The 23,408-nt window shown below is 45.0% G+C and overlaps 2 protein-coding genes across 2 annotated transcripts in view; one reads left to right on the plus strand and one right to left on the minus strand.

Moving 5' to 3' along the window:
• Window positions 1–20,690, plus strand: part of T265_12726 (hypothetical protein) — a gene marked incomplete at both ends in the record, with an annotated part of 30,677 nt that extends 9,987 nt beyond the window's left edge. Inside the window, 7 exons of the mRNA XM_009165166.1 lie at window positions 623–811; window positions 5,506–5,676; window positions 6,936–8,090; window positions 11,856–12,353; window positions 14,453–14,794; window positions 16,933–17,072; window positions 19,552–20,690. Of these exons, the coding sequence (XP_009163430.1) occupies window positions 623–811; window positions 5,506–5,676; window positions 6,936–8,090; window positions 11,856–12,353; window positions 14,453–14,794; window positions 16,933–17,072; window positions 19,552–19,975 (2,919 nt within the window). The remainder of the gene's footprint in view (window positions 1–622; window positions 812–5,505; window positions 5,677–6,935; window positions 8,091–11,855; window positions 12,354–14,452; window positions 14,795–16,932; window positions 17,073–19,551) is intronic.
• On the minus strand, window positions 17,839–18,141 carry T265_01127 (hypothetical protein; the record flags this gene model as incomplete). The annotated part of the gene is made up of 1 exon (XM_009165088.1): window positions 17,839–18,141. The coding sequence occupies one exon, from the start codon at window positions 18,139–18,141 to the stop codon at window positions 17,839–17,841; it is 303 nt and encodes a 100-aa protein (XP_009163352.1).
• Window positions 20,691–23,408: the final 2,718 nt, after the last annotated feature.

Consider the following 23,408-nt stretch of genomic DNA (forward strand, 5'->3'; position numbering starts at 1 on the left):
TTAATCTACTTGAATGTATGTTGTGTGTGAATTAGCATTTGAATCTCACAACATAGACTTAGCTTTGGACTTTGCTACCAGAAAAGTGTAGGTCCTCCCGTAAGAGTCGCAGTAGGAATTTAGTCAAACTAACCAGAAGTGGTTGTACAATGAAGGTGTTTACCGTATTGGTGGATTATTGTATTGCGTACATTGTTCTGGTTTTTGCAGCTATTCCTTGTGACTCTCTGTTACGTTTCCCTGTTCATTGGATTAAACCCTCTTTTTGGACTGACTCATCTAACGACAGTAAGCTAAAAAAGACAGTAAGCTAAATTTAACCAAGCACACTACTGATCCAGTATTTGTAGCTCTAAATTTGTTCTCAGAACTTGAAGGATTACGGGTTCTGGTAGAAAGCAGAATTTATGAGATGTACATTACTGATTGTTTTAGGATAAAGTGGAGTGAACCGACACTGCAAAACGCAGTATTTCTTGTGACCCATCTGGCTTTGCATCAATATTATCGCTATGACGACTAACGGTTTCCAGGGTTACTTTTGTTATCAGGATCATTGTCCCATGAAGACACGCGAGCTTTCTTCGTTTTAATGCCTGTTCCTATTTACTTGCTTCCATAGGGTTTCGCTGTGCTAGTTGAACGGGAATGGCTTCAGTTCGGACACAAATTTGCTGACCGTTGTGGCCAAGGAGGACTCAACCCGAGCAATCCTGGTGAACAGAGTCCCATTTTTCTGGAATGGTTGGACTGTGTACACCAAGTTCGTCTTCAGTTTCCCCACGAGTTCCAGTTCAATGAGCTATTCCTAGTAAGTGAACTGACCACCTAAATGAGTTTTCTCCGTTTCCATCGCTGTCGCGTTTTTAGTCAATAACATTAGGCGCCTCCGTTGGTAAGAGTCATTATAACGGGGAACCTGGGTTAGGGATAGCTCAGTGGTAAAGGCACGAACTTACTGACCGAAGGGTCCGTGTTTCGAATCCAGCCTCTGGATCTCGACTGTCCCTTTCTAGACTTGGGCAACTTGGTAGTATCTCAGCCCTCGTGCATCTGTCGGGTGGCATTGGGACTAGGCACCAAAAATATGTTACAACTGAATGATCGTTATTATATATTATGGTTTAAAAGAGGCAGTGTGGCTGCATTGCCTCAGTCTAGTGGTGGCGTTCCTGTCTTGGGGTTTTAATTGCTCAGCTGTTCGCGTACGCATGGGGCGTTTCCATCCGGTGTAGAAGAGACACCCCCATGTTAAGTATGATTTCCTTGTGTGTCTGTCCTTATAGAGGGGTGCTGCTTCAGCAGTGCTCTCCGACCTATCTCCCCTTTCAGTGTTTTCGGGGTTGGGACATAAGGGTTTAACATTTTATCCTTCTATTAAGAAAGATAAGCATAAGCTATGGTGCATACTGTGCTTCAAGATGCAAAATACCAATGAAGCCGCCCAGGCCACCTTGTAGTGTTATCTAACTGGCCACCAAATTCGCTACCAAAAAATTGCCTAACAAGCATCACTGATCTTAGAGTGAATAGCCCCAGGAAACGGGCGCTCAGTGAGTGATCCCCATCATGCTGGTACGACCCAGAACAGCTCAGTGGACAAATGAGTCCTTTAGCCAGAGGACAGTACATAATCAAGCATCGTCTGATTAAAGACGAGGTCACATACATACCGACAAAAAGACACAAGTGATTAAGCGAATATAACGAAGTTGAACTTGCGAGTGGTGGTCTGTCTTTGTGTAAACCATTTGGAGTCCCAGTAAGGGCAAATGCCTCATGGATGAGTTTTACTGGATCCCATTGAATCCTCACTGGCCTTTCAACCCACTAATTAGGTCACCTGTTCACCTATCTCCATCTCAATATGGGATCTTAACGTTTGAGATTAATGTAGTCGAACCCAGGAAGCCGTTGTATGCTGTTCGAAAGTTAACCCATAGGTCTATTGGAATATCACACGATATGCCTTGAAAATTCGAACTAGTATCCCGTTGAAAACATTTCAAGCGGTATCATGAACATAAGCGATTCACGGCAGAGTTTCAGTCTTACCTTGAGTGTCACGGTATTGATCTTCCGTGATTTTCACCAGCGGTATGTTCCAAAAATAAGTTGATCATTCGCGTCAATCAAGATTGACACGTTCTTTTCCATTATGTGAGCTTAAACAGTAGTGTGTTGACGGTATGCCTATTCGGTTGGAATGCCTAACAGAAACATTACGACTGGAAGGAACCTATTCGAACGGTCTCTATGTTGCTTACCCATGTGGATACATCGTGAGGAGTAACGATGAAGGTAACTAATAAGTGCTGCTTGCATCAGAAGACGGGGTTGTATCGTGATTCAGGTTACTCATCTTCACTAGAGTGTGACACTTACTTCAGTCTACCTTACGCGTAAGATGCATAAGAGAGGATAAAAATGTTTACCGGTCGAACAGTTTACAAGTATTCGATAAACCTAGGTGATCAGAAGATCCTATCGCATGGAAGGATGAATGAGGCGAAGTCCACTATCTTTCAATCGGGTTGATTAGCATGCTCTCTGGCATGACCGCATGCAATAATTTTTATTGATTTAAGTTACAACGGTTGATCTGTAATGGTTCGGTAGCATATCTTGTTACAGGGATTTTATTGTCAACACTAGTTGAAGGCAGACAGCTTATACGGAGCGGATGGCTCATACTTCAGAACCCTCATTCACATCGTTTTACTTGTTGGGTTAGATGAGGACATGACTCTTTACGATGATACCATGGGCGTGCACATCGCCTACAGCGGCAACTTATTCTCTACTGTTCACTTTTCGACTAACCACTTTGCAGTTCGGATTTGATTCCAACGAGTGATGCGCTTAACTGCCATAGAACCTCCCGCAAGATTGACAATCGTTGGCTACAAGAGGTGCTCCCTTAGGTTCGACGAAAACTACTCCAGAGCACTTCCTAGTGACTGACCCTAACTTGTTTTGGCTCCGCCATCATTTCGCACCTTCAAAGTCCGTGTGTAGTCTCAGAATTTTCTATGCTTCCTAGGTTGGGTTATGCTCCTTTCAAATTCTGAGGTCCTTTTTTAATATGGGGCCGCAGTGAATAATAACACCGTGTAGGACTGCACTGCGCTAGCTGTGCTAATAGACATTTCGATCAGTCTCATGAGCTTTCCCGGAACTCTCATATCCTTTCATTGCTTACTCGAAGTTTTGTTCTATTGCGAATCCCTACCTGGTTCAGTTTTTTGCAGTATAGCTGCTCTTTAATATCTCCCAACCTGCTTGCGACACTGCGAATGTCCCATCGAATTTCGAACCATACAAACTGACCAGGACTGCCCCCTCCCCTAAATTAACTGATCAAGCGTACACTCCATAGTACTTTGCCGGAGGACATCTGATATACATCACCCAGTTATAACTTCCACTTCGGCACTTACATCCATCCACAGGCCCCATGGTATTTCGTCATGGACATATTTTAAAATGACTTGGACATGCCATCCTTGTGTTTGTTGCACTTCACTACACCGGTTACTCAAAACTGTTGAATTCCTGTGCAGGTACACTGTTCAACCACGTGGGTCTATATTAAGGTATGGCACATGTTTGCACCGTAATTTAAGCCACTAACTGGCCGCTATGGCTCGTTTTTGCCGAATGTCGTTGTGGCCTTGTCATGCCAGACGAGCACCTTCAAATTACTTTGTGGATCACACCAAAGCGGTTGCGTCATTACTATGCGCTCTGGTCGTGCAACCTCACTGCATGTTCCATCCAGATCGCATCGTAGCAAAACTTTGAGATGATGCTGTATAAGACTAAATATAACCACTTGTAGCGTCGGAACTGAAAGCCATACAGCTACACTGTTCATTAGAAAATGAACTTTGGCGGCCAACCCAGTCATTTACCCTTGGGTCTGGGTTCCATGCTCCGATTTTCGTGTGCATATTTTACCTGACTTGTTTGTTGCAAGCCAGATTCGAAGTTGTCATACCATCTGCTGTGTACTGCTCATTTACGTTCCCGGGGCCACACCAAAGAACTTCAGTTAGGTGCTTCAATCGATACTGTTAACTCAAACTAGTGCTTGCCAAACCTATTCGGTAACGTGCGCGCCCAACGGTCCCAGAACGCCGGAAAGTCCCAACGGGATAGATCACCTGCCAAGTTTGATTCAACTACACTGCACAGTATTATGCATCTTGATAATATCGGATAACGCCAACTGTGTTGTCTTGGGCTTACGTGACACAGCAAAGTGTAGTTATGTTGCCACATGCCACTGCGCAGGCACCTTCATCTATACACTGAGGGAATGTGCGGTGGGTGTTATGACGAGAGGGTTCACAGTGACGTCGGTGTGACTGTTTGATTGCGACGTACAAAGGACACAACAGTTAGGTATGCACAAAAATTTGTAATGTGATAGTACGTGTTGTCTGCCGTTCAGTCATTCGGTGAAGAGGTGTGGTAGAATATCTCACCAGATATCATTTCATATCAGCACACGAACGTGCTGCCAACCTTGTGTACATACCAGTGTTGTATCGCCTGTTTCCGCCTTTGGCAAACAGGACTTGGAAACTCTGGGTTGCTCGATGGACAACTACTACGCTAGCCAAATGTGTGTCGTGAGCACCGCGTTGGTGGCCGAGAATTTCTATAAAATCGACCATGGTGAACAATCTGTGGGCTGAAGGCCCTGCAGCATTGACTGTCGCAGTAACAAATGTTTAACTGAAGTCAATGACGGTCCTTGGCACAGTTCAGTGGCATAGTTGTTCATGGCGTTTGGATATTCGGGCTCAGCTGTTGTGAATCCTCGGAGAGCCAAGGAATATGACTTTCCAATCAAGAGGTGGATACGATTTGCCTTACGGCTTGTCGGTTGTGTTCTCTTATGCTGTGATGAGAGAACGTGCAAGGTGGATTTGGTTACATTGCCTTGTTGCGATAACTTGATAGCTGACTACGGATTTTATCGTTTCAATTTTAGCGGGCTGCTTCCAAGTATATTCGTGCAGTTCTAAGCGAAGAATTTTGCACTCTACCCTCATCGAGCTAATGAGTAGCAGTAACCCTTTTCTGACACGATAGCAAATTCGTGCATGACTTTCGTTGGAACGTATTAGCTTTGGAAGTCATTACATTGTAGTTAGGTTGTTAGTACATTGTGGCTGGTGAACTTGATATCAGTCATCTCCATGCCCTCTGAATATGCCATTTTCTTCAACACACAAAACAGTGGCCAATATGACGACTTCATATTCGTAGTCTCCCACCGGCAAATATGTGCCTTTCCCACGTCAGGGCTAGGTTAATTACAGCACATATTCCTTCAACGCATCCATCAATACGCAGATTTTCCGAGTACTGGCACCGGTCGTTCTGTTTTCATGTATGTGTATCGATGGGCAAACACAGACTTATCCTTTACTTCCTTGTGGTTCCTATGTTCTATACTTCTAATCTGCTGGGATTCCATTTACTTCAACTCAGGTTAAACTTGCTGTTCATGTCTACTCTGGACTATTCGGCACATTCTTGTGCAATTCGGAGCAGAGCCGTCAAGAAGCACAGATTGCGAGCAAAACCTGTTCGGTTTGGGGGCTGCTGTCTCATCGGTTTAACTGGACTGTTGTCAATCCCTCTTATCAGCCAAGTGGAGAGGTAATGGCGCTGATTTTAGGAGTTCATTGCATTTTTCTATCATGGACGTTGCTTCCCGTTTTTCATATTCTATTGTGTGTTTGTGTGCTCCGACCCAGAAGGCGGTCTCGGTCCCGTTTTTTGGATTCTCATCGACAGTTTGCGAAGTATGACCTTCAAAGTCATTAAACCTCTAATCAATTTAGCTATTAAATATGTCCTACTGCTGTAGTGATTGGAGCTTGTTTAGTGGTTCCTATGCGACAGACCGAAGATATTCTTCTATCTTGTTAATATATCTCACCTGAAACTGCTGCGCGTGGCTTGTAAGTTTCTCACGAAAATAAGCGTCAGTACCGCTAAAAGTTGTTCATGGTTCGCCCCTCATTCTTACTCCATTGGTATCGCTTGCAAAAGAACACGAGTCCCTTTGCAAAGGAAACCGTATGGGCAGGCTAATGACCGGCAGCTGTGGTCGTTCGGTTCAAATCAGTTTGGCAACAGGTATTTAATAGTCGTTTGGCGTTGCTGATGGACGTAATTTTCGCTTGATGTGTTTATCTTTGTTTCATTTGGGCGAATACGAAAATGACTCTTGTTAGCCATGCTAGATTGACGGTATCTCGGTAGTCAACATCTAATGAAAAACACTGTGGCATTTTCTCTGATCTCGTCTGCAGGTAACAACGCTTGATACATTCATGGAACACTCGTGTCCCGTGGTTTTCTGCATCACTTCTCACCTGTGTAATCCCGAACATTCTGCGGTTTTCAGAAAAACGGATCTTTGCTTACCAGCAATCGCACGAAGTGGCTTCCGATTATCACTTGATTACTATTCAGGTTTACTGCGCCGTATTTTTTGTAGTAGGATTTTATCAACCTGTACGGATGCATCAGTGACTCCATCTCTCAAGCGATTATGCGTCAAGATTATGCTGTTTGACTGAGGGACTCTTATTCACAGGCCTCGAGCGTAGATTACACCATGGAAACCGGGGTGGCGCTAAACCGTAAGGTAGGGTGACTCAGCGGAGACTGCATGTAGCTAAGCAACTGACGATGAACTTGCAGTTTATCCATATCCTACTCAACGCCCATTTTGACCAAGTACCAGCCACAGCCAATACTAAAAAGTTTTTGTCGAACGTTTGGGGTGCACGATTGGTGGTTAGTCATGCTCGTCATCATCATCAAGCTTATTTGCCGTGGAAATTCACTGCGTGACTCTGCGCACACGTACACATCTTCCGTACCGTTGTTTTTCTTTTTTTTTTTAGAATCTTTTGAAGCCGGACTGGAAGCTTTCTTGCCTGCGTTTATGGAATTCCCTGTATCGGAACGCCCTTCTTCCATCCTGCCGAAGTTCGATCGGTGTTATTTCCTTGAACAGTGTCCCAGCCAGCATGGAGCAGGAAATTACGGATAGTGTGTCAGGTCACGTGCACTGCCAAGCAGACGCACCAGCAGAACTTACAGTCAGTGCGGGGCCGGGAGGGGTCACCTGTACTGATTACTTCTATACTGACAAAACTGTCTCTCCCGAAGACTGCTGTGCAGATCATGCAGGATCTGGTGTGCCAGTGCGCATGGATGAGCCGTTGAAACAGTCCGAGGCTGTTGATTTGCCAATCAAAACAACTTGTCCTAACAGTTTACGCCGCAACTTCTTGAGTGATCTAACCAACACTCCTTTCCCGGACACCGAATTAAGTGCCTTGGATACCAAGTGTGAATCTCACTTACGGATAGATAATAATGTGGCCACTTTGTCAGTCTCCTCGACAAATGACGATAATCCTCTGGCACCAATAACACCGGGGATCGATCTTACCGACTACCATCGTGAACTATCCGATGCTAGCTTATCACGTTTAGGATGTCCACGGTTACCAAGTATTTCTTCACGTGATGATCTGTTTCTTTCCTACAGACGTAGTTGCATCAGTCCTCGACGTAGAGGTTCGTTTTCTACCGATAACGGATCAGGTGTATTTTTTCCCGACGAAGATTTGGATTCGGCGTTTCCTGTTCAGGTCACCTCGCCCAGTCACCGAGCCTCACTCATCATTGGACAGTATTGCGCCTCTGACGATGAATCTCTCGCCAGATGGGATGATTGTACATCTCACGTCAACGACCTGACGACGGCCTCAATCAAAATACAACCCAAAGCTGATTATACAGGTTTACTCAACAGTGTCACTGAAAAACCGAATCACAAACGAGTAGATCCTGTTCCTTCTCAGAGAAGTCAATGTAATCGAACTGAGGTAGACGTGCTTGATGGGCCTATATGTGAGGGTAGTATGAGCTCTTGGTCCTATTCAGCAACAAAAGCTTCCACACCTGGTTTGGATATGAAAACCGTAGCTGTTGACTGTACGGACATGTTTGAAGCCGCGCACTCAGGTCCGTCAGATTACACGGTACATGTAAGTTTGATCTTGTCCTTTTTTATCACTGATGTAGTTAGTACTACATATGAATGGACTGTTCAGCCTGTGTGAACCATTCCAGTTTATTTCACTCTGTTAGGACGTTCTCGATCGATTAATACATGCCAACGCCCGTAGCAGTTTAATCTTCGTCTTAATCCGTGGGCTTTTTTTGATTCCACATGAAGTCTGTGACGCTACGGTGAAAGTGTCATTGATTAATCGGTGTTCAAACCAACTTATTTGTCAGTATTCCGTTGCTCCAGCATCACTATTATGTTCGAGTACTGTTGGACATTAAATGATGAGGTCCATTCTGGTACGAACGAAGACCCCGAGTTATGTGTTCCTACTCTAAAATAGGAGTTGCAGACTTGTTAGCGACACTGCTTGACAACGTCTACCGAATCGCGACTAAGTTTCAAACTTATTGGTTCAGCGTTCACGCAGACCAGTTCTGCCGTCAGTTGGACTCTTGGGGTTTTTGTTTGTGAGAGCACTAAACCTGATCGCACTTACCCCAAGACCGGGTCGCATCGGCAGATTGGGTAGTTTCATAAGACTCATTAAATCAGGTCTTGTCATTAAATTAGGTCTAGTTGGAAAGCTCCGGGTTTATCGGAACCTCAGTTTCCTATTGGTCACCTGCAACTTTGTGGCCCTTATATTGCTAGTACCGACCTGAACCCTCTTAAGATTCACTCAGGCTCTTATCTGCACCTTCCATTTACTCCCAACCAAAATAGAAACTATAGGGGAAGACCCAGTCTTACGTGATCAACCGGTGCATTCTACACCGAACCTCAGATGACAGAATAATCCGTAGTACTGTCAAACCAAACAGTTCACATCGATTTTATGGGTGAACAGTATTACTGACTTGCTATGGTTGCTGCCGTTTTGAAGAGGTGAAATCGATTCTTTTGAAATCAAACTTTGCTCACTCAACTTATAAACTGTTACTAGTGGCGCACAATTCAGCTCATTTCAAATTGTTCGGTTTCATTCTTTCTCACTATGCTATTCACTTACGCCGGGGACGAGATGGCGTTAGAACGTGAATTTACTGACCGGAAGGTCCGTGGTTCGAACCCGACCTCTGTCTCTCGACTTGCCCTGTCCACTTTTGGGCAACCTGGCAGTAACCCATCCCTCGTGCTTTCCTCGAGTGGCATGGCAGCTAGGCACCGGAAGGAAGTAACAGCTGAACGATACAATTCACTTACGCGTCACAGGCCGCGCCGCATTTTCCAAGCCCTCCTCCGACCGGTTCATTAAGCATTCGCATCTTGAACAGTGCGTCTTCATCCTCGTTTGCTTTATCGTCTGCCACGAAGAGACTGGACCTTTCCTTGGTGCGGCAGTTTGTATACCCGGGTGATCCATTAAGCTATACTGGGGGTGTCCGCGCGAAACTCATACCAAGTTGGTCAGTGGGTAGAGGTCTGACGAACACGGTCTCCTGGCCCTGTAGGTTGGTGGTTAGAACATGTGTGGCGACGTGTAAAAACGGTAATGTACTTGCATTTGTAGCCCAACATCGCTGCCTTGCGGTTAGGCTTTTGAGCCAAAGGATTTGAACTCTAATTGTCCTCTTGTCTAGGTGTGGGCGCCCTGAAAGTATCCCAGTCCGTGTACAACCACGTCACTTACAGCTAACAGTTTTCTCATGGCACATCGGTTATCACGTGTAGTATGGCAGTGGGGCCTCAGTGTTAACACTGATTTTGCTGTCTTTGATGATAGTGATTGCTTTATCGACGGACAAGTTGCGCGTCGTAGTCAGATTTACAACCCCACTCGGGTCTTTTTTGTCTGATAAATCATCGGTGCATACCGATGACATTTAAAAAAAAATCAGATCTTGATCACCAGTCCACTCAGGTAAGTATGCATCGAAGTCCAGGATTTTCCGCCAAATAAACATCTGCTAAACCTATGCATGTTCTAGCCCCAATATCTACTTCTGATTATTCCTCTCTAGCTCATGTATGTGTTTCTTGTACACAATGCATCAGGGGAGTCCAGTGCAAGACGAATGGCACGTCTCCTTATGCATCAGCAGGCTTGATCTGTAGTGCCTTAGCCGTATTCAGAGTTTCTGGCGCGAAATTCCATACTAAGTGAGCCATTAACGGAAGGAAAGTTTTACCAACCTAAATACGTGTTCTTCGTCACTCGTTCTATACAAATATTTGGATACTATTCAGGTTGAACGAAGGCTTCAATAAATGGAATGAGTGATAAGACGCTGATCGTATCCGTTAATTTAGGTGACGTTTTTTCGCTCATGAATGAGTCGTTTCTTCAGTTGAAAAGAGAAGCGGATATATAAAGTGGGTTACTCGAAAGCTTAACGGGTGTCCTTAATGCGTCGAAGAGAACAGTTGGCGCACGCAATGTTGCAGTAATTCAGATGCTGACAGTTGGAACAAATCACAAAATTTCGAAATCTTCAACACTGGAAAATGAATTCCGCGGACTGCGTCCAAAAATCAGGGATAATGACTTGACTCAAGATAATTCTGTGAACTGTTACGAAGAAACCAAGCGATTGTGGATGATAGATACATATTCCGCTTGCTGCTTTTCAGTTGGCCTATTCCTCGGGAGGTTGGTGGTAGCTGCTGAGGAGCGCAGTTATGCCAGAAAAAGTTTGGATCCATCGGTGCAGTATATACGCACCTCGTCAACCGTGGCACGTTAATGGGAAATCAGTTATCAATTAGCTCCATTAATAGAACTCTGAAAAAGGCCTTTTTGCTGGGTTTCACGAGCTCTACTCGTGACAGAAGCGGTGGCTTTCAAACGAAGATGGCTAGTTAAACATTTTCTTCATATCAGCTGTAATGACTAGAACCTAATCAAACTGCTTCATGGCGTTTTCGGTCAATCTTTCGGTTCGACTGTCTCTGCGTTTGACTGGTCGTCGCGCTTTCCTCTGTCGGTCCAATCTGGTCGGATCTTAGTTTATCTTTGGTAAGCCGCTTCTGATGGAGCTCCGTAGCCAGTTAAATTACATGTACATTCGCTTCGGGTGCTTATTTGAAAGGTGATTTTCCGAAAAAAAGTCTCATGCATCCTATATTCAACGTCACATTGGTCGTTTTTTCCATCGGAATTTTTTTCACTGAACATGGGCTGTCTAAATTCGTTAAGTTTCATCAGCGAAACAGCAGCATATCTTAGATTAGGTTGATTATTATGGGAGACCCAACTGAATCCCAGCTTGGTCTCTCGTATATGATGTACCGAATGTGCCGCACAAGGGACATCTCATGTTTCAATGCGTACGATGTTTGACATGTCGCGAGATATCGAGGTTGCTGAAAACTTATTGACATTAGTTGGAATCTTTCAGCGATAGTCCGCTTCTCTCCGTCTCTCCAGGTTGTTCATTACTTTTCAAATCGGTGGGGGGATAAACTCTGGGTAAAAATGTACTGCACTGATCACCCATGGCCGAAGTAGCGTGTGCGGCACGTCGCAATACCAGAAATGAAATTTATAATTCAAAATGTGATGACGTCGGCTCAAAAGATGTGTATGTTTGCGTCAAAAGATGTGGCTTGAAGTCGTCACATCGGAAATGAAAAGATTATGAATAGTTTTGATCACATGACTGACAATTAATCTTTTGACTATTGTGTTTGATTGTTGTGATGGCTACAACTAAAGCGCTTTATTTAATCGGTTTCTGTAGTAGTGTTCCATTTTGTGGGCTTAACATCCTTTCTCTCCGCTGTAATCTTTGTTCATCAGAGTCTACCCGAAGGTGGAGCTGTACTCGTTGGCGAGCTTTCGAGTGATTTGGAAATATCCAGTGCAGAGTTTCCGACGGAAACTAACGGTGCCTCCATCCAAGTTGATCGGCAACGCTTTATGGAAGACGATTTTCCAGGAGAACCTGAAGAACTGGACGATTTCTACCCGCGTTGGCGCCATATGTATTTCATGCGTTGTGTAATTGGGACTCCATCCAACCTGTTAAAGACGGAATCTCAGGAAGTTCGCTTGCCTCTCGCGCCACTTGCTATTTCAGTTGACGCATCCTGTCGAGATTCACGTTCAGTCAACCAAACGAATGCTCGGCCTGTTTCTGCTCCGAGTAGTCCTATTCTTCCCGAGCCGCGGCCATCCGTATTTTGTTCGCAGCCGGCCACAGCCCTTCCGAATCCAGTTTGCAATGTGCAAGCCGGCTCGGTTGTTAATATCCATCCTTCTAATGGTGACCGCGGCTGCTGTCCTCTTTCCCACTCGGTAATTGATTTGTGGCCCGATGTCTTTTTTGTACAGTTCATTCCCATAATGCGTTTCATCAAGTGGTTCCGAAATGCTTCTTTTCTAGAAGTGTTTCCTCTTTCTGGGGCGACAACCAATGTGATACTCAACTAAGAAGTTTTTTCTGTAGACTACAACTTGATTTGGCGATATCGGTCACACCGACCATGATGAGTACTCCCAATCTTCGGTAACTCTGCTTCAACAAGATGAGTTTGAATGTTTGTGCTTGGAGCCTCCGTTAATAGACTCAGGTAAGGTGCGGAGTTACTGCTGGTAGGGTCGGTGCTTCGAACCTAACCTCAATATATCGACTTCCCCTGTCTAGACTTGGCTCCTGACAGTACCTCAGCCTTTGTACTTCCTTCGGGTGTCATGTCAACTAGGCACTGAGAGGGGCACTGCTGAACTACTACTAAAAAATGAAAGGATATAATTTTTTCACCGTTACAACAACTGGATCTTCATTGTTATAAATTCGATGACGGCAGTGTTCCTTGCTTAAAATGACGAACTCAATCAATTGATTTTACGGTAGACACCATTTCACCTTTCCACGTCTTTCGGACCGTCTGTGTAATTCAACCCATGTTCAGATGCCCAACGGATCGGATTAGCTAATTTTGGCACAACTGAATGACAGTTGGCGCCCTCAGTGTTTTCATCCGTCCATGACGTGTTTCGTCTTTGCCCAGCGCTACATATCCTAACTACATATATGAGAGTGTGCCTTTTGCCACACAAATGTCTGCTTGGCAGTACTAAATTGGTTGTATTAATTCGATCACATATAACACATCCTGGTAACAGAGTTTGCCTCTCAGGTCACTGCTCCGATGTCCACCTCACCACAACCGTAGATTTCCCGTTATCAATCTAAACTGATTTTGCTCTTTGTTGCCATTTGGTTGTGCGAGTTTTGTGGAAATGGCTGACTTGCTGTGTGCAAACTACAGCGACTACCAGCGGATAAACACCACTGAATGGTATAGAAAAATGAATGATGTATATTACATACAAACCGGTATTACGCTGGCAGTACAGCTGTAGTTTTTAGACATGCATGTGTCTGCGATGCTGGTTTTCAATGAAGACAAACGTTTTGTTTACCTTCGCCGCGCCTCCCTGCTTTATGCTGTCCAGAGGCGTCCCACTGAAGTGGGTGTGACTTGGATGGTTCTGTGTTAAATTCACTTTTGGTCGAAAGTTGCCAGTAGGCTAATTGGCTCCAGACCAACAAAAATATGTAGAAGCCATTAGACTTACCCATTTTGTCCATTGGTGCCAGGTTGAACCTCGTTCTGTACAGTAGGTGATGTTGAATTTAATCATCTCAGACTCATTCACCTGCTGATGCCTTCCACGGGGTTTATGTTGATACAGTATTGTGGTTACTCGGAAAGCCAGGTGTACTGACTATTTCTCGGCCCATTAACCGCCCTATTCGCACGATGATGGTAGTTGTCGTGTAGATCTGTCTCACTTACTCTGTTGTTCCTGATAGTACGTAGGCACATGCCTGGTAAGCTGCATTTGGTTTGTGCATGAGCCACTTTGTGCTGAAACTTGCCAGTGTGCGGTCTTCGCTTAGCTCTCAGCGGTATAATTTTGTACACTATACCTCATTTAATATGAGTATCATAACGAATATGGTTTGATTTCGTAGTGTTTCTTTGTGGGTTCTGTTTTCTTCGAAATAACCTTTTTCCCCCTCACCTAATCGTTCAGGGGACCATCATTGCATGGGGTGTCGAAACATTACCTGGGATTTCGGTCTTTTTGTTGAAACATTGGGTCCCCTACACAGTGGGGAAATGGCTGGTGTGGTATAAAGTAGTATTGGTGGTCTCGTGAGTTAATCTACACTACTAACCTGTCATAGTGGATCTTCGTTTGTAATCTGACAATGCGACGCTTCACATGACCTTTACCTATGTCGTAGTGTTGCACTCCGCGAGCATTGTTCTGAGGGTTTGCCGGTTATATCTTATAAAAGAACGTTGTCTCTTATCTATTTCTCGTTTTTCGACATTGTTTCCGCGCATAATTTTCGAGCTTTTGGTCCTATTTACTTTCAGGCCATCCTGGATAATTCATCTATTGATTGGGATGGACTTCCCTCCTTGGTCGATGAACGTGCGAGAGCGAATCACGTCCGTACCTGTGTGGAACAGTCTCATCTGAAGATGCAGATTACCAAGTTGACGGAAGAGCTGACGGAATTGCGTGCCAAGTTGGCGAGAATATCTTTCAGACCGGAAGAAGCCAAGAGAAATTCAGTAACCTCTTTATCACCTCAATCCAGCCATCTCACGACTGCTCGCTACTCCGACCATTCGAACCGTTTTTCTCGAAGAAGTTCTCCAGACTCAATCCCGTCCATTCCCCGACCGACTTTGGATATCAGTGAAGTTTCTAGGGTCAGTGTCTTACCTCCTAACTATCTGGTGAATTCTCTTGCTGATCCATCTATTTTAAGTATGGCTTTCACCTCCCTGAGTTATTGAGCTGCCGGTGCCGAATTTGTATCACGAACATAACCTGCTTACTGATACTCCGGCCCTCCGAGCTGGTAGTTATCTTGGAAACTCGGTAACCACGTCCATCTTATGGGTCCCAGGAAAGTCGTGACTTGTAGTGTACTGTCGAAGGGCTTTCAGTAGCCTTTGTCTGTTCTCTATTTTTCCAACTAGGGCTGTAGAAGAAGTCCCTCGGTGATTGTTCGACATGAGTTATGGTATCAGCGTTTCTATTTACGATGCTGTTGATGATTCTTTCTTCCTTGTTAGCTGTTTGTTGCTTTTTCTGACCAATCAGAAATCCTAATTTAATGATTATGAGTCCCACTGCTCTGTGATGGTTACGTGTATTTGGATTAGCTTACATGTACGGTCACGAATACCTTTCCATGAATTAATCGAACTCATTGTTTATCGAACCCATAACTTTCTTTGTACTGTTCACATGCTACATGAGTACCAGTGACTGTGTCGGTTACTACCGATGTGACTTCACTGAAGGCAAAAATAGAAAACTCCTCCTCACGTGACTTAATAATCTACTGTGATGTTACTGCTGCTGTGTGTCGCGTCGCAGTGTACTGTAATCTTCTACGGGCACTTTCAGCAGGGCATTGAACCAGTGTTCAATAAATGATAAGTTAGGTTAACGGAGCGGATATGCACGTCCGTTTCCGGAGAAAAAATCGATGGGAGGCTTGAAGTAATCCTCAGCGTTAGGTCTTGTCTTTGAAAAGCGATTTAAACTTGTCAGGGAGAATCGCTCAGGTTGTCAAGCCAGAGAGAATATCAACCTGACTGTTGAGCGTGGTTGTAGGAAACGAAGTAAGGGCGTTTTCGCTTTCATTATCGGTCTCTGGTGTGATAGCTGTACCCCACCGACGGCTGATTCCACGGACCTGAGAAGCAAATCAAACGATAGCTTTTCGTTGTCTCTTTGCGAGCATATCTCTAGTGGAACAGCTGTTCTATGGGAAAATGTTGACTAACGCTTTCTAGTAGGAGCCCGGATGTGTCGGATATGTGCAAGTTCGTTAAACAATGAACCCAAATCAAATCAAATAACCCAACCATGGTGAACCGTTGCATTGCCCGTTAGTCGCCGAGGATTACGGATTAGTTGCTGAAAGCGAGTGTCCTCCAGTACATGTACGGATTTTTGTATTCAGTCGCTATAATCACGAAGGTCGCACCTTTACTAAATTATGTTGCCGTGGTGTTATTCAACGTAAATAACGCCACAAATCCATTGTTCAGCACCCACAGCCAAATTTCATCTATATAGTATGGTCACACTACTGTTTCCATCTTTATCAGAGAACAGCTTGTTCTTCCCCTGAATTTAAAATACCTCTCCAATGCGGCCAGGTATGCTTATTATTTTAACCCTAATGGAGACGTCGCTCTGGTGTCGTTATTTCTTTCTGTGAAGCACTGGTAATTCGTGTCCATCCTCATCTCCAGATGTGACGTCATGCCTACTCCGTTGAGCAGTCATTCTCTTTGTGAGCCGTGAAAGATTACGATTAGCACCCATATGGATTCTTCAGGATTAAAAAACACTTAGAACATCGTTTTCCAAGTGTCTACTACTCTCCCAGTACCTTGTGGGTTCCACATTTTAGTTTCTGACGTGTCACCCTTTTGGCTTTGGGATTCGACTGCTAGTTTTGCCCCAGGAGTGTTAATCCTGTTTGCCCTGGTGGCTTTGAATCACTCTTACGAACCCCTCACTGTACCGTTATTTCTACCCCAAGCTTTGTTCACTGCGCCTAGATTTTCGCAGGCTTGCATGTGGCAAAATGTATCAGGACAAAAGCCGGAAGATGCCCTCACCAATGCTGTTAGATAAAGGATATCGTATTCATTCAATCACCCCCACTTTTTAATTTGGTGTGCTTGCCTTACAGTCACCTACACGAGTTCTGTTTTTACGGTGACACACTGCTGAACCGAAGCAGTTTATGATTGGCAAAGTGAACTGAACTGAATGTCTTTGGCAAGTCTGCTTGACGTGAATTGTTTATTGTACCTCACAGACAATTGTACCGGCATTGGGTCCCGCTGACGCTCATCGCGATTCCAATCACATGGAAATCTCTTCCTACGAATTGGTTCACCCCCTGCAAGTCTCCACTGATATCCTTCCCGAAGCCGATCTAACCCTGTTTCCTTGCACGTATGTTCCGTTGCACGTATATTTTCGTCGTGATCTATNATATTTTCGTCCGTGATCTATGTAGTTTCGCTCATGTTGTGCGACATAGCGGTTATTCTCAGTCCTTACGCCTTCTGAGTGTCGCAACCTCTGTATTGACCTACGTTTGTGTATCAGGTGAATGAATGGCCTGCTAGCTTCCTTCATCGCAGCTTCGTTGTGTGTATCTCTCTTCGGTCCTGCCAACCATCACACTGAATTGATGTAACAGCTATACACATTCGTTTTCTAATTCAACCGTTTTCCGACTATCGTCGCAAACCACACTTAATAAAACGACTTTAGAACGGGATCCTCTCGCAAGCTTCCCAGTCTTATTCCCTCGATTTCATGCTGAATGAAGGGCTTTCAACTGGTTTCACACGTGGCTGAGCTCAAATCTAATGTGGCATTATCTCCTCCTCGGCGTCTGTCGGCTTACTGACAGGCATTCCGGGAACGGACGCCAGCCCACCAAAGGTTCTTATGGTCACCGTAGGAATACAGGGATCCCGAATACGAACCTTCTCGGGACTAGACAAAACTGCGTGACCGAAGTGTCTGATCTTCACTGGCATCCACAATTCTCCCTCTCTAGTGTGATGTTCTCTCATATAGCAATCATTGTGTTCTGTCCCCCTTTTCAAGAGATTTTTTAATGTTACTGCGAAAGCTTGTAATTCGGTTCAGAAGCAGCTCACTAGACCGATACCCGGAACTAAGAACGATGTGAGAGACATGCCAGTCCTCAGGGAACTCTGTTGCTTTCCAAGTGTTGTGCCTGAGGCTTGTCAAGCACTTGACCTATATCTTTCGGATCGGAAAAGCGCAGCCTGAGCCGGTTGTTTTGTTTCTCTTTGAAAAAAGTCGGCGGGAACTGTGCAGTTTTGAAGCCAACTGTGATCTGTTTGTCTGTCGTCTTGTCGGGTGCAGCAGGTTTCGAAGATTGCCCTGAAAAACTGCCCTTCTTAACAGACGGCGAGTAAGTTGTAGGCCCCTCTTCCAATTCAGTTGCTCTGTTTTCAGTGTGGAAGATTAATAAGAACAGCATTTCTGTCACTTTTTCTGACTGCTATTTCTCTCTTAGGGCTGCTGGCCAAGCTGCTTTAGGCCTATTGTTGTTTCCACCTGGAGAGGAGGTGAGTTTTAATCTTCAGTCAGGGCTTTGAAGATCGAGATTGCACTTTATTTGAACCTGGGTTTTGCTTCCAAACTGGTCCATTCGAAGACTTAACTGTTGATCAATGGAGAGAAAGTTCTTCATTTCAAACCCTTTTTACTGAGTCGATGGACAGCCTCCTTCACATACGGACTTTGAGGTTGAGTCTATTCAAAACTAAATGAATGTCTTCGATATACGCTCACTACCAGTAGCTGACTTCTCTGTATACTTGGTTGGTTGGCTTCTTTTCGGCCCATTTTTTGAAAATCCGTACCCGTTGCCTGCAGGTAAAACTCGTCTCCACGTTGTGTGATGCGATCTGCCCTTGCTCCTCCAAGTAGCAGCCTATCCCTACAGTCATCACTTCTTTAAACATAGGTATTTGAATCTGCAACCCGGATTGTTATATCCGTTCACACTGCCATCCTGAAAGGTAGGTGTTGAACCCACCTCATATTGTTGATTGAATAATGACCTCCGCTTACATGTAATGTCGCTACCAGCAGGACGTTACTCACATCCTAGACACCGAGGAAATTGGGTAATAGATCACTACGGGCGCCTCCATGATGGTTTCCGGCCTCCGTCTTGATAGTTTGTACATCCTTCTGATTTTAAAGTTTCTTGGTTCCTTTCGGTGCATAGTTTCTATACAACCCGATGGATACTCAAGGGCTACGACTCCTCACACAGGAGCTATCGAAGGCACTTTATGCACGCGGAATTCTGGGTCAGCAGTTCGGATATTCACCGCTGATCTGAATCAACATAACATTTGCTTTTCTAACGCACCATTACGATTCGGTTAGCCTCTCTATCGTAGATTTGTTCATGATGGGTGTCTTTATGCTGACTTGAGTACACGGCCACTGGTGTGCTACACGCAGTTAAGTTCTCAGGTTGACCTCATTTTTTTAACCTCACAGGAATTAGTCTCGTGCTCCACGGTTGACTTTGTTTTGATATGGTGTGTCTCACCAACTGCTGTTACATGGGGGAACGAATAACTAACTCGCAAAATTAATAAACAATAAGGGAATCGGTTCCACCTATCATTTCCCGCCTTTCTGAACTGATTCAGTTCTCAAACATGGCAAACGGTGGGTACTTTTCCACATAGTAGCTACCTGTTCACTAGCGTGTTGAGGAGGTAATGGGGATTGGGGCGCAATGTGATCCAATGTGCTTTTGGTTCAACTCTAGTTGCACAGCGTACAAACATTGCTCACTTTTGCCACCGATTGCGGATGTTTTGGGCAACAAAGTCTGACGCAATTTTCCCTATTTCCAACTTGACAGGACCCTTATAAGCACTACCACTGTTTGTTCGGGAGAATCGGTCCCAGATAAGACGATATGCGAAAAGAATGTGTCTCCGCTTTATCACAACTCATCGGAGGTGATTGCTCCAAACGGCTTGCCGGACAGCGGCGTAATGCTACCCGAATCAGAAATGCTAATGGAGCGTTCGGACAGCCAAGGTTCATTGAATACTCCACTGGATTTGCTGCGGCCTCTGTCTGGCCTGCATCGTAGCAATTCCTCCCGTTTTCCTCCATTACACTTCTGCGCTTCTGCCAGTCTTTTGTCTGCAGCATCCGCGGGGCACTTCCCAGGTGGCAACAGCATTTCACGCTCCCCTTCTTCACGGTGTCGGAGCGCCGCCAGCGGAACGGAATCCACTGCATCTCCGGCCGCGTCGGACGGAATAGCTCAAGCTTAACCAGCTTCACCATATTTGGCATATTCTCAGGGGCTTCCGCAAAACCCACCTATCTCGTCATCGTGGGAGTTACATTTCTCAATCACCTCGGTTGCATTACGGTCCAAGTCACCTTGTCTTTCACTTATTCATTTTGGTATCTACCCTGTAGTTGTCTGTCCCTTTGTTTTCCGTTCACCATCCTTTGTCACTGGTACTTCTCTCCGCATACACTGACAAGTTGAAATCTTTCCTGTATGTTGTTTTATCGATTACCTGTCAGCATGTTTACACGTTCGTCGGTCACGTGTTTCGATTCACGTTACTGAATGGTATGCTCCTCTTGCTGAGATAAACGCTGTTCACCTGAGTTTACGCTCCATCTATTGGACGTTTCATATCTGTTAACTGTCTGTCTAAACTTGGATCAACTTCAAACAGTTCTTGCTATCAGTACTTGATGTTAACCTGTCAAGGGAAAACGGCAGGCGTCTGTAGCTACTTGTGTTACCTTCCTTCGTCATTCTTGAAGCGCACGAGATTGTGCATCAGACGCTGTTCCTGCTTCGCTGTATTTCAATCCCACCTTCTTTAATCGTGGTACCTAATATTTTACTGACTTCCTGTGATTATCTCCTGCTAAAACTTCAATTTAGATTTTTCTGTTTGGGAATAATTCAAGATTGTTAACGAAGTTGGTGATTCGTGAAGTTCATTACCCTATTTCTCACTCGGGCTACTGATTTCTCCAGCCTCCTTTCGTGGCAAGATTAGGTGAAATTCATGATTTGATAGGCGCCAACAGCACAACCACCGACAGCTAATTCAGATGTTTTTCTCAAATTCGAAGATGGTCTTTCCGAATAGCCCAGTGTCGCTAGCATAGCAGCTCAATAAAGTAGGACTCCAGAAAACAGGCAATCCGTTCCCATACCCATCCTCCCACTTTTTTCGTTTTCGCGATTCGTTTTGCCTTGTCAAACCACCTCATTATTCTTCTAGACCTGGTGATAAAAACTGGTGTAGCGTCGTTGATCGTCGTCAACGTTGAAACAGTTGAGAGCGTTTGTAAAACCTCTCTAAGGAGAGAGATCGTAATTGTCGTTCAGCTTTCCAGCTATCCACATGTCACTGTTACAACTGCCGAACGTTTTCTCACATGGACACCAACCAGGCGTTAGTCGATTCGTAAACACCCATTATTGCGATCCAGGGTCATGATTGCCAAGGAGGACGGGTCGCAACATGGTTACACCAGCTAAAAAGGCTGTTGAAACCAACCAACAGCTCCTACTTCGAATGTTAGTGTCGTCGTCCGCGTGCTCCAGTGGCTCTGGCACTCGGTAACGCAGAATCAGGGGGTTCTTAAAGCCCATGGGCCATTGTGTTTAGTGTAATCCATGAAAGTACTTATGTCTGGGAAACTAGAGAAAAGTAAGACAGACTAACTCTTCTGTGCTTTCTCTCCGATGTGCTCGAGTTGTCTGGTTCAGGCACCGACTGTATTTTGCTGCGGTACGCCGCCACGCCACCCAAAAGAAGCAAGAGGGCTGAGATACTGCCAGGTTACTCAAGCTCAGACACAAGAAGTCGATATGCGTGCATTGAGTTCGAACCACGGACCTTCCGGTCAGTAAGCTCGTGCCTGAACCACTGAGCCATTTTGAACTTACTGGATGGCTGAATCTTCAGCTTTACCTCGTTTTCTCAGCCTCTTGCCGGTCTGGGAGCCTCTGGGATTTTGCATGTAGATGAAAGACCATTGGGTGGTCTATAGAAAGGCAAGCTGAGTCATGCGACGCTTGTTGGGGTTTTTTGTCAATGTGCTGCAACCGAATATTCCAATAACTTACACATTCAACGCTATGATCATCCTATACAACCACTCTCGGGGAACGACAGTTCATTTATACAACTTCGCACCACAGGACAATGTCGGAATAGGCTGTCCGGCAATGAAATGACAGTAAGACCCAAGCATACGAATGTGTATTTGATGCTAATTGGATGTAGAAGATAAGGCGATCCAGTCTCCACTCGGAAGATGCAGCTCCATACAGAATGGGACGGATATTCCGGAGATACGGAAACATGGTACAGTTATCAGCAGAGCGGACTGATATGGCTGAAGCGTATTAGTGACAATTTACATGCAGCCGCTTCATGTCTGCGGTCTTCTTAGGTGGGCTTCCCATCGATTCTATGGGAAAATCCCAAAGGTTTACTATCCATCCCTACAAAAAGGCAACCCTTATTCAGTGAAAGTCACCGAGGGAGACGGCAGTGGAATAATACCGGTGTATTATTCAATGGCCAAGTTACTGCAGTATCATACCCTTTTAGGTGACTAACTTGATCCATAATTACCGTATCCTGGATCCTCGCGGAAATTAGATGCGTGCAGTCCGTGCAAAAACACCACAGTAAGAAACTGATGGTAACTCGACTTGAGAAGCCCTGTTGGGTGTCATCCAGGTAGTTGACATGTTCATTAGATAAACAGTGAATGAGCGTCACGGACTTTTCCAACGAGTGCCTTCATTTTTGTCTCTTTCGCATCCGGCGGTACTGGAGGGTTATGTGCGAATGCTGAATCGTTTGTTGTCACGCAAGTGCGCACCGAAGCCCCTGGACCTCGTGACCTTTATCTACTCGGTTTATTTTCCATTACTACGCCCATGCTGAGCATGTTCGAGGGTGCACTCAGCCTGTCATAAAAGTACGAATTCTTTTCATCGAACTATAGGTAGTGCCTGCCAATCAACCGCGTCATCCAGAACCATGTGCTGTTGCTCATACTCAACAGGAGGGCCTATATTCTCTTATCTGTAAGTACCATTTCAATACTGGCAATGCGTTGGAATATTGGTAGCTCGGGTGCACTCAATGGCAGTAGATCAGATGGTGGATCTGTGTGCTGTTGCTCATACTCAACAGGAGGGCCTATATTCTCTTATCTGTAAGTACCATTTCAATACTGGCAATGCGTTGGAATATTGGTAGCTCGGGTGCACTCAATGTAGATAGATCAGATGGTGGATCTGTTTGCCAAGCTCGGCGAACAGATTAACAGCCACCTGACCGACTATCAGTCGCTCCAATATGCATGGCTTGAGTGTGGAAAAATCATATCAGAGTAGGTGCTTAGTGTAGTTTGGTGGAATGTCTAGTGGAATTGAGTGCAGCGGATCTAGGGTGTGGGATTCTCAATGAAAACGTGCAAGTTGTATCCAGGCTTGCAAGTAACATTTTCGAACAAATTAAGGGACACGGCTAACCGCCCCCAACAGCGTTTTGGTCGTTTTTTAAATCTAACTCACGAACACGCCTGTTACACAATGCGCAAAAATGACGTTGATTTAGCCAGGTTTTGAAGGAACACAAACACGGAACAACCTCGCTGAGGGGACCAGGTGTAACAAATCTGTAAAATTCATTATCTACGAGCAGCCTT

The sequence above is a fragment of the Opisthorchis viverrini genome, assembly GCF_000715545.1.
Source record: "Opisthorchis viverrini unplaced genomic scaffold opera_v5_12, whole genome shotgun sequence".
NCBI lineage: Eukaryota > Metazoa > Platyhelminthes > Trematoda > Opisthorchiida > Opisthorchiidae > Opisthorchis > Opisthorchis viverrini.